This window comes from Melospiza georgiana, chromosome Z, assembly GCF_028018845.1.
Source record: "Melospiza georgiana isolate bMelGeo1 chromosome Z, bMelGeo1.pri, whole genome shotgun sequence".
Taxonomy (NCBI): Eukaryota; Metazoa; Chordata; class Aves; order Passeriformes; family Passerellidae; genus Melospiza; species Melospiza georgiana.
Genome location: NC_080465.1, coordinates 45367753 through 45379069, shown reverse-complemented (window position 1 = coordinate 45379069; position 11317 = coordinate 45367753). Strand labels below are relative to the sequence as shown.

The following is an 11317-nucleotide window of genomic DNA, read 5'->3' as shown; positions in this document are numbered from 1 at the left end:
GAAAGATTTTTCATGTAAGTCCCTAAAGGTTTTGGCTGTGTGAAGATGAACTTTTCCACTGGATGACTGTGTTGAAATAGCTAATCTTATAATACAATCAATCTATTTCACCAAGGAAAGTTACTATAGTGGAGATAGCTATTGTCACAAGCTCACTGTCCCATATGGTCCTAGTGGCTCCACTGAAGTACAACAAGATTTGGAACTTCATTTTATGGTAAGGAAAATAATGAAGATGCTTCAGGTTTAATTGGCTTGTCCCATGAAATTTGGTCCAGATGGCAGAAGTACCACCTGGCTTTGTTTGAGGTAGTCCTGGGAAGCAAACAAAACCTTCTGCACAGTTTGTGCTGGCTTACTGCTTAGTTCCATTTTCAGACGAGGATGAGCAGTTCTTTCAGGTGTGCCCATTGCCAGACCCATCAGGGCTTTCTGACTAAACTCCATGCTGGCATAGTCACTCAAGAGTGGTACTTCCGTGGAAATGGTGTCTTCTTCACTTGTCACTGCTTCTGCAGGGATTTCTTCATGCCTTGGACTCATGTCTATGCTATTGCTAGGTTTTTCTGACTGGCAGGTGTCATGCTTGTTGTCTTCTCCACCATCTATGGAGAGATCTAGGGTCAGAGGAACCTTTGATTCATGCTCTATGACAAAAAGGCTGGTGGTATCATTGTCTGACAGGGCCTGAAGCAGTGATCCTGAAATGCGTTTCCAATTAGTCTGTGGGAGAAAGCAAGAAAAAAGAATAACATGCTAATTAATCCATTTTAGCACATCTTTGGTTTTAGAAATATAACTGAAAGTACCTAATTTAAAGGACCATCATCTCTGGTCCCATAGTATTTAATCAGTTTTTCTTGCTTTTATGTTTACTTTACACCAAAATTAGTGATGATAAAATGTAAGCCTCATGATGTGCTGTTCTGAGAACACAGCTTTCAAAAAATTTAGCAAATATATAACTGTGAAAAGGCAGAAATTTGAACAGCAGCCAGAAAACATTAAGCTGTCAGCTGCTATGAACAATTTGTTATTAAACTTCATGCCATGCTGTGATCTGGGTATACCTGGGATAATAAATTTTTTGCAAATTCTGGATGGTTAAATGGAGAACTGTTGGTAAAACCAAGCTTCCTTATTTTCCTTCTAGATTTTTCTGTGTTTGCCATAATGGTTTTTAAATTATGAGCAGGCTGGTATAGCTATTAGACATTCTTCTTTCCTTCCCCCCCTACCTCCCTGTCTCCACCTGCTCTAAACTTGTTTACAATGGGCTTTTTTGCAAGTGTGCATTGTTTTTTATTTTCTTTCTTCTTACAAGTCGTGATCTGACTGAGAAATGAGAATGTTGTTCTTCAAAGTCTCAGGAATACCAAATAATTCTTTTTTCTCTCTCTTTTTCACTTGTAATGGGATAAGTAGACATCACTACATGGTTAACTTCTGCCTTTTTTTAATAAAGATCTGTATGATATGTATGTTCATTATCGTATTTTTTTTATGCAGAGCAGTCCAAATTCCAAAGCTACCAAATCTGAAATAGGTTTTATGTCTACCTGGATTTTAGTAAAGCACATGGTACCATTTCCCACGGAGTTCTCCTGGATAAATGGGCTGCTCCTGGCTTGGGCAGGTGCACTGTTCACTGGGTAAAAAACTGCCTGGATGGCCAGGCCCAGAGAGGGGTGGTGAGTGGAGTTACATCCAGCTGGTGTTCAGCCACCAGTGCTGTTCCCCAGGGCTCAGTACTGGGGCCAGTCCTGTTTAACATCTTCACCAGTGATCTCATGGAGGGCACCCTCAGTCAGTTCACAGGTGACACCAAGCTGGGTGGGAGTGCTGATCTGCTGGAGGGCAGGGAGGCTCTGCAGAGGGATCTGGGCAGGCTGGATCATGGCTGAGGCCAATGGTGAGAGGTTCAACAAGGCCCAGTGCTGGGTCCTGCCCTTGGGTCACAACAACCCCAGGCAGCTCCACAGGCTGGGGCAGAGTGGCTGGAAAGGAGCTGGGGGTGCTGGTGACAGCAGCTGGACATGAGCCAGGCTGTGCCCAGGGGGCCAAGAAGGCCAATGGCATCCTGGCCTGGATCAGCAATGCTGTGGCCAGCAGGGCCAGGGCAGGGATTGTCCCCCTGTGCTGGGCACTGGTGAGGCCACACCTGGAATCCTGTCCAGTGCTGAGCTCTCAGTTTAGGAAGGACTTTGAGGTGCTAGAGTGTGTCCAGAGAAGGGCAACAGAGCGGTGGAAGGGTCTGGAGCACAAGTCTAATGGGGAGCTGGAGGTGTTCAGCCTGGAAAAAAGGGACCTTATCACTCCCTGCAATTGCCTGAAAGGAGGATGTAGCCAGGTGGGGTTGGCCTCTTTGCCTAGGTAACAAGTGACAGGATGAGAGGAAATGGCCTCAGGTTGTACTAGGAAAGGTTTAGATTGGATATTAGGAAGAATTTCTTCTCAAAAAGGGTGGTCAGGCTGTCCAGGGATGTGGTGGATTCACCATCCCTGAAAGTGTTTGGAAAAGGTCTTCCTGTGTCAGTTGGAGACATGGATCATTGGTGCACTGGTTAATGATTAGACTTGATGATCATGGAGGTCTTTTCTAAACAACATAGCAATGCTAGGATTCTGTCTGAAAGAGGCAATAGGCAAAGAAGAAGAAGCATCTTTGAAGAATTTTGGCTATATATGAAGACCCGGAGACTGGTTTGGGTGACTGACTGACATTTTAGTTGCCCACAGTTCATTTTCCTCATCTCTGTAATGAGAATATCTTCAGTTCCTCCTGCTGCTCTGTACCATGGGATGTATGATTTATATTTTGTTAAGTAATCCCCTGGATTACTGGACAACAAGTCGTCTTGCTGTCTTTTTTGGATTATTTTTGTATTTTTTGTCATGAGTTGCTAAGTTGCTCAACTAAACTGATGTGGTTCAGTCTTGGAACAACTAGAAATCAAATGAATGTACAGAATATAGCAAGATTTGCTCCCTGCCGCTGTTTTGCCTTACCTATTTGGGGAATACCTTTCTCCACAGTTCATTAATTGTTCAGATTACCAAATTAATTCTAGACAATGTATCTGCTAAACTGTTTACTGTACTGTCTCCTGACATAGTGCTTTTTCTGCTTTCTTCCAAACGATTATCTGGTGTCTGGTATTTCTGTGTCTAACATGTTATGAACATTGCAATATTATCTACCAGGCATGGTTAATACAAACTTCATTTTCTTTGACAGTTTCTTTGCTTCTGCAAGAAAAGTTAAAGGCATTTTTAATTCATATATTTTGCTTTTATGCATTTTATGTCAAAATGGCACTGTGGTTCGTAAAACCTACTTATCCTTTCTGTAGCATGCAGTCTCAGCTTGTTTCACTTGCATTTCTTCATTGCAAAATGGCTATCTGATGACTAGCTCTGAACTCATCACTTCTTTAGCTGCATTTAGGTGGAAGAAAGCAAGTGAGAAAGTCCTGATGTGGAATATGAAAATTCCTACTTGCTCTGTTGCAGGAAGCAATGTTGATGTTCAGCAAAACTTCTGATTATCAGCAGACTATCAGGGTCTTCTGAAATACTGTTTCTGATTAGTTCACTCTGTATCCCAGTTCTGGACACTAGATACCTACCTAGCCAATGCCCAAAATTTGATGAGATAGAAGTCTGCTTGTTAAAGCTTGTGAGAGGAACTGCTAGATTGTCAAGGGCCAACTTAAGTTCAAGTCTTCCAGAAAAAGAGATTTATAAAGGAAAGCAGTAGGAATTCCTGATACAAAACCACAATCACAGGTGGTCTGAGACTTACGAGATGAACTTATGTGTTCTAAAAGGAGGACTTTTAGTATCAGATGTCACAAAAACTGCAGCAGAAATCTTGCTAAAAGTGGGAAGGCAAGGAGGTGAAGATACAAATAAGTCCACTAATAGGCAAAAGTGGATAATGTGGTCTCCAGCAGTTGATTCTAATAGCTGTATTTTTTCCTAGCAGCTGATTTTCCTGCTTATTTAGTACTGAAATTCTGGTATACTTAGCAAAATAAAGGGGAAAGCTGTGGGCAAGATGTGAGCATGCTGCTGAACCTTGGGGCCTATAGGTAGGTAGGTGCTCCTCAGACAGCCACCAGCTGCCAGACAGAGCCCCTGGATTGCTTTGGAGGCAAGCTGAGAAGCAGACTTCAGAAAACACCATGTTACATGGCCTCTCTCATTAGACTTCTCTGGAATTAGGCCACAATCCACTACTTTGTATTTTGAACAACTTGTACTTAATAATCAGTTTGAGTTGGTGAAAACTGACTGGTTAATGGTTAGACTTCATGGCACTTCATTTTATGGTAAGGAAAATAATGAAGATGCTTCAGGTTTAATTGGCTTGTCCCATGAAATTTGGTCCAGATGGACAAAAAACCTCTGAATTTCTCTCTTTAGACTCCATCTACCTCCATTCAGCTTTGATTTGTTCTTTTAAGGATCATGTCTTTAAAAATGCTTTACAATGTACTCAAAAACAGTCTGAGACCTTTATTAAATTTTACAGTGTATACAGCCTATGCCTAAATAGAAACTATCCCCATCCTATATTTTGAATATTACTCTGGCTTCCAAGCAGTTGATGTTAGACATTCTCTTGAGTAAAGTGTCAAAGGACAGATAACTAGCACTATAGCTTAATCAAAGATCTTCCCTGTGTATTTTTTTCATGCTGTCAGAAGAGTACTCACCATATCCTGGAGTGCAGTGCTGTTTCCTGGGGTGGGCACACTGTGCCAATATGATATTTTCAGCCTGTAAAGAAGTACTTTACATTTAACATCAGGTTAGATGACTGACATTTCCTATGCATCTAAATTAATTATTGTTCATACATAACATATTGACATTTTTTTAACTATAAAAAAGGTGTTCTACAGAGACATTTAAGCATAATGCTAATTAAAAGCTGAAGAACAAACTTGGTTGTCTATACTGAAATACTGAGTTAGTGATGATTAACATTCTTATTTAATGACAAAGGAGCTGTGAAAGTACTGGCAATGTTGTCTCTTTCTGTACTTTTAATCTATATATCTAATATTTCTATACATCTAATTTGTTGTCATTTCCACAAATCCTCCATCTTCCTTGAGGTCTTTGGGATATAAAAAACAAAGCTTGTTTTAGTAAGTATTTGCTCCTGGGCTTTGATTTAAAAGTTTCCTTTCCCCTGAAAACAAATGCTTCTGCATTCAGCCCCTGTGCAATGGCACCGGTAGTCTGGAAGAAGCTCTAAGGAGACAAACAACTCCTGCTCTTTCCTGATTGTTTTGAGTTTGGCTCTTTCTGGGAGCTATCACATACAGTATCTCACCTCCATAAAAAAAGCCTCAACAAAGCTGTAAGAGAGGCTGAGACTTTAAGTAGTCCAACACTCTGCCTTAGTGTTGGTTTCAGTATTTTCCTGTTTTGAAAGTAAAGCTAGACTTCATTAGCTTTAGGGTACTTTGCCTCTGCTTAGGCTGTGGTTGGAGGTGAAAACTGTGGCTGTAAAGTTACTGAATCTCCTGCTGATCCTGTAAAGATGGGTGTTTGGCTGGCTGGTGACCCTTTTCTTAAAAATCAAGAAGGCAATTGAGACGAGGGTATCACTGGGACCCTTTATCTCAGTTCAAATGTTCAATATTACTAGAAATGTACAAATTTAAGCACTATTTTGTATGGCTACACTGGGCTTCTGGGTGCTGCCTGGTTGTTTTGTGTTTTGTTTTACTTTTTTCCCCCTTTCTTCTTTCCTATTGAGTCCAGACAAAGAGGTGTAGTCTTATACTGAACACAATAAAGTTTATTCTAGGTCAAAACTAGGTAAGTCTCAGAAGTTCCTGCCAAAACTCTTGTATCAGACACAGTGCAACTTAGAATACAATCTGAAAAGGCAGAGTCTGTTTCCCAGTGGCAAGGACAAGTGTTAAAAGCTAAAGCAGGCTATGTCATGCTGTGTGGCTCACAAGCCACAGGTTGTGCCAACTGTCCTTCAGCAGTTGTGCTTTCAGCTGCTGAGGCTGGTGCTTTGTGAAGAAGAGTAAAAGGGAAGGTAGTGTTCTAGGACACCAAATAGTAACATAAGTGGTTGTATGCAATTAGGTTTGTCAGAAAATTATTATTGGAACCCATTACTATGCAAACTTTCTAGTCATAGTGTATGCTCCGGATATTGTACTTCAGATTATTATGTGGGGGTGAATACTTTATTATTGCAGAAACCAATTTTTCATAAAATAAAAGGACCATTGCCAGAACATACAGTCACCCTTATTATTCTCTCTTGTTCCTACTCATTTATTGCTCCTTGTCATTATGTGCTTATATGCATACTTTATAAATTTAATATCCAAATGTGTTTACAAGAAACATCTTAGATAAAATTTATCAAATGCATGCTTTATCTATATATATGTAGCATATGTCCCAGTGTGAGAAATGGTCCCGTCTCTTTCTGAGAGTGTTTGTGACAGGAGGTAGTCACATAAAGGAACCAAAATCTAAAGAGTACAGATTTTTTACAAATTTGTTTTACCATTTAAATTAGCTTATAGTGGCTTGTTATTGCTCTCACTGTGAGATTACTGTGGTGCTTTTGGTGTTGTGCGTTTTTTGAGTTATGTTGCCTTTAATGACAAGAAAGGCCTGGTGTCATGAAACTCAGAGCTAAGCAAAACAAGAGTGCTGCTAGCAACTCCAGCCAACATTCTGTTCTTACCTTTTAATCACAAGAGAACAAGTGAGAGGTGCAAAAACCAGAATGAGTACCATGCTGAAACAAAGACCAATCACAAAACCTTCAAGTTCTCCTTTATCTGATGGGAAACAGAAAGCTTGAATCAGATTTATGGCGTTAAGTACAGAAAGACCTTATTAACTTCATGAGAGAAATATTTCAAAGAGAAGTCAAAGCCAACTTTACACATTGTTCTGGAATTTAAGTAAAATTTAGTTAAAACTAAAGCTGGTGTTCTCAGGGGAGTGTGGGCTTTTCAGGTTTGTATTTTTAAGCTATATAGGTATCATAGAATCACAGAATGGTTGGGATTGGAAGGGATCTCTGAAGCTCATCTATTCTAATCCCCTACTAGCAGGTTCACCTAAAGCAGGTGAGACAGGATTGCATCCAGGCAGGTTTTGAGTATCTGTATGGAAGAAGAGTCTGCAGCCTCTCTGGTCAATATCACCCTCACAGTAAAGAAGTTCATCATGTTCAGGTGGAAATTCCTGTGTCTCAGTTTATGCTCATTGCCTCTTTTTCTGTCATTGGGCACCCCAGAAAAGGGTCTGGCCCCATTTTCCTGACACTCACCTTAGGGTATTTGTATATATTGTTGAGATCCCTTCTCTGTTGCCTCTTCTCCATGGTAAAAAGGCCCAGCTCTCCCTGCCTTTCCTCGCTGGTAAGGTGCTCCAGCTCCCTAAACAGCTTTGCAGCTCTCCACTGGACCCACTCCAGGAGCTCCATGTCTCTGTTGTCCTGAGGAGCCCAGAACTGGACACAGCACTCCAGATGAGGCCTCAGCAGGGCTGAGTAGAGGGGCAGGATCACCTCCCTCCACCTGCTGGCAATGCTCTTCCCAATGCCCCCAGGATGCCATTGGCCTTCTTGGCCACCAGGACACACTGCTGGCTCATGGAGAGCTTCTTGTCCACCAGGACCCCCAGGTCCTTCTCCACAGAGCTGCTCCCCAGCAGGGCAGCCCCAGCCTGTGCTGTGCTGGGGTTGTTCCTCCCCAGCTGCAGGACCCTGCACTTGCCCTTGCTGAATTTCAGATGGTTCTTTGTCCATCTCCATCCTGCCAAGTGGTTTATTTCCTCCCCAAGCTGTTATGTGAGCTCTAACTTGTTTAATAGGTCAGGACCCTCATGCACATCTGACATTATAAGAAACTATTTAAATGAAAGTAGCTTTTTATCGATTTCAGGATTTACTGGTAGTAAATCCTGAAATCGAAAAAGTTTGGGGTTTTTTTTGGTTGGTTGGTTTTCGTTTTTGTTTTCTGGGGATTTTGCTTGTTTGTTTGTTTGTTTGTGGGTTTTTTATTTGATTGGGCTTTATTTTGTTTTAGGGTTGTTTTGAGAGATCATGCCTGGTCCTGATAGCAATAACACAGCTTGTGTATTTAGATAGTGTCCGTGCTTTAACTTTTAAGATCATTAAGGCCACTTTATCTGTAATCAGTCATTTGTCAAGCCTTGAAGCAAACCTATGTCTCTTATTGCCTCTTAATACTTGCTTGAGATATTTTCTATCAAGATCCCACCTACCTACAGAGGAGAAAGTGTTTGAGAGGTTAATGAATGTTGATAAAATGCTCAGGCTAACACAAGAACCAAAGCTGACTGTGATGTTAAGAGGAAGTCAGTGTAGATGTCTTTCTCATAGATTTTTGATGTCTCCTTCGTTATAGGAGACATCAAAAGTTTAAAAATAGTGCTTGTATAGTGTGGCCAGTTCATGATTGTGTTACTGATATTGACAAACCATACTTGCAAAAAAAAAAAAAAACCCTTGCTCTTTCTTTTCCTACCCATCCCCCAACAATAGTAGTTTTTTTTTTACCAAACAGCTACCTAACATTCAAAACTAATTTGGAAAACTGCAAATTGCTCTGTTGCTGAAATTTGTTCTCTATAGCAAAGAAACCTTAGATACTTCTAATGGATTAAACCTGTGAAATGTTTGGGAAGAGCAAAAATAGTAAATGTAATATTTAAATTCAGTGTAATTACTTGATTTTTTAAAAAATGTGTTAATTTCACTCTGCATTTTTGTTACTTCACTGAAAAATTGAATACTTTTCAAATACATACTTGGTAGGATGAATGAAATAGAGTCTTGAAGAAAGCTCTAGGGAGAGGCTTTAATGTTTTGTGTTGACAGGAGGAAGTTTTCAGTGGGGGAGGAGGGGTGCAAATCCTGTTGATTTCAAGGAAGATTTTAAATTTCTTTCTTTTTATCTCTTTACATTTTTGACTATTTATTTGTATGGTTTTATATCTCTTTCACTTAACACAAAAGTCTACTCTGGGGAGAAACCATTTGCATACTTCTGTTTCTGAATATCACAGGTTCCTGATACCATCTTAGCATGTTCTTTTATTTTTCTATTTAGAAATCTCCATTAAGGGAAGCTGTGGTCAAACAAAAAAAGTCTGTTGCAGCATTAGTTTTAGTTTAACTGAGAAGGTGTTAAAAATGTTTGAAAGACTAAGTTTAGCCAACCTTATATGATTTGAAGATTTTTAGACTTTTTAAATGTTACTGTATTGGTCTTAGCCTATCCAGGCACTTCTGAGAAAAGTAAACTTTTGTCAGTGACCTAAAGGACTTGTTACTTAGAATGTACTTAAATTATCAGAAAGCAAAAGGTATTTTAGTTAGTGTTCACCCACACTAGGAGCAATTGAAAGGTACTTAATCTTTTATTTTTGCAGTTAATGCCTCAGGAAGCCAATTTTACATGACTGCTCAGGATTTTGCCAAAAGCAGATGATTGAACATTACTAGTCACAGGCAGAAATTTCATCTGGTGAAATCTAAAGAGTAATTGTCAATAAATAAATATATTGCACATAGTTAGGACAAAAAGGTCAGAAAAAGTTTCAGAGATGAAGAACCCTAGCTAAGTTCCCTGTATATTAGGTAATAAAATACAGGTAATATACAGATAATTAAATACTTTGTTCTGTGATACAAAGTTTACATCTTGCAGAGGACCAATTTTTTGTGTTTGTTCTCAGTAACTGAGGATTGACTAATAAAAACCTTGTGAGGTTTATTATTGAGAGGACATAAAGCAAAGATTCATGCTGGATAATAAAGATGCATAGGGGTTCCACAGTACCATATTTTGGAGTGCTGAAAGGCTGTGAAAGAGTCTGAGGTCCTTCTCCAGCACTAGTGAATCCTGAAATCTGCACACGATAGGTGGTCTTTTCCTTCAGTCCGGTGAGATGGTAACTTGTGATAGAAGTGTCGAGAGTAACAGCTGCAACACAAAAGGTTTTAGGAGGAGATGATTAGATGAGCTCCCATGGCTGAGCAGGTATCAGTGCGGCTGACTGGGCAAACAGCAAAATTTCAGTACCCTGATCCTCATCTGGAGCAAACCAGACTGTACAGATGCTCTTTGGATGGATACATTTTTCCCCAAAATATTTATGTACATTTTAAATCCAGCGGTTAAAAGCATGAGCTTTTGACACTCCAAGGCTGTATTGGGTTTGTATGGCCAAGTTTTGGTGGCAGGGGTGCTGCAGGAGTGGCTTCTGTGAGAAGTTGCCAGAAGCTTCCCATGTCCAGCAGAGCCAATCCCAGCTGGCCCAGGATGGAGGTGCCCCTGGCTGAGCCCATTAGAAATGGCTCTGGGATAACAGATCTAAGAAGGAAAAAAAAGTTACTCTGCAAATGTAATTGCAGCCAGAGAAGAGCAGAGTGACAATATGTGAGAGGCACAGCCCTGCAGACACCAAGGCTGGTGAAGGAGGGGCAGGGGGTGCTCCAGGCACCAGAGCTGAGGTTCCCCTGCAGCCGTGGTGGGACCGTGGTGAGGCAGCTGTGGCCCTGCAGCCACGGAGGCCCCAGGGGATGCAGAGATCCATGTGCAGCCCCTGGAGGGGACCCAGGCCAGAGCAGGTGGATGTCTGAGACAAGGCTGTGACCCTGTGGGAGGCCTGGGCTGCAGCAGGGTCCTGACAGGGACCTCCAGACCCATGGAGAGAGGAGCCCATGCTGGAACAGGTTTCCTGGTAGGACTCGTGATCTTGTGGGGGACCCACACTGGAGCAGAGTGTGCCTGAAGGACTTAATCCTGTAGGAAGTAAATAGCGTGGATGCTGGAGCAGTTAGTGAAGAATGGTAACCAATGGGCTGTACTCATGCTGGAGAAGTTAATGGGAGAGCTGTCTACCATGGGAGGCAATCCATGCCAGAGCAGGAGAAGGGCTCTTCTCCCTGAGCAATGGCAGAAACAATCTGTGATGAACTGACTGTAACTCTCTCTGTGTCTCCCTGGTGGGGAAGAGCTGGAGATGGGAAGGAGGGAGTGGTGGAGAAAGGTGTTTTAAAGATTTGTTTTACTTATTGTTATCCTACTCTGAATTTCGTCAGCAATAAATTCCATCAATTTCCCCAAGTCAAGTTTGTTTTGCTCATGTGGTAATGTGTGATCTCTCCTAGTCATTATCTCAACCCGTGAATGTTTTGTTACATTTTCTCTCTCCTGTCCACCTGCAGAGCCAGAGTGGCTCTGGCTTCCAGTGGCTCTGGCATCCAGCCAGGGTCAAACCATCACCG

General features: G+C 41.3%; 1 protein-coding gene across 1 annotated transcript in view; it reads right to left on the bottom strand.

Moving 5' to 3' along the window:
- Positions 1–246: 246 nt before the first annotated feature.
- The window catches only part of LOC131096172 (interleukin-6 receptor subunit beta-like), a 30981-nt gene continuing 19910 nt past the window's right edge, over positions 247–11317 (bottom strand). The window contains exons 12-15 of the mRNA XM_058044454.1: positions 9867–10010; positions 6734–6830; positions 4722–4785; positions 247–723 (exon numbers count right to left, since the gene is read on the bottom strand). Coding sequence (XP_057900437.1) covers positions 247–723; positions 4722–4785; positions 6734–6830; positions 9867–10010 — 782 coding nt within the window. The remainder of the gene's footprint in view (positions 724–4721; positions 4786–6733; positions 6831–9866; positions 10011–11317) is intronic.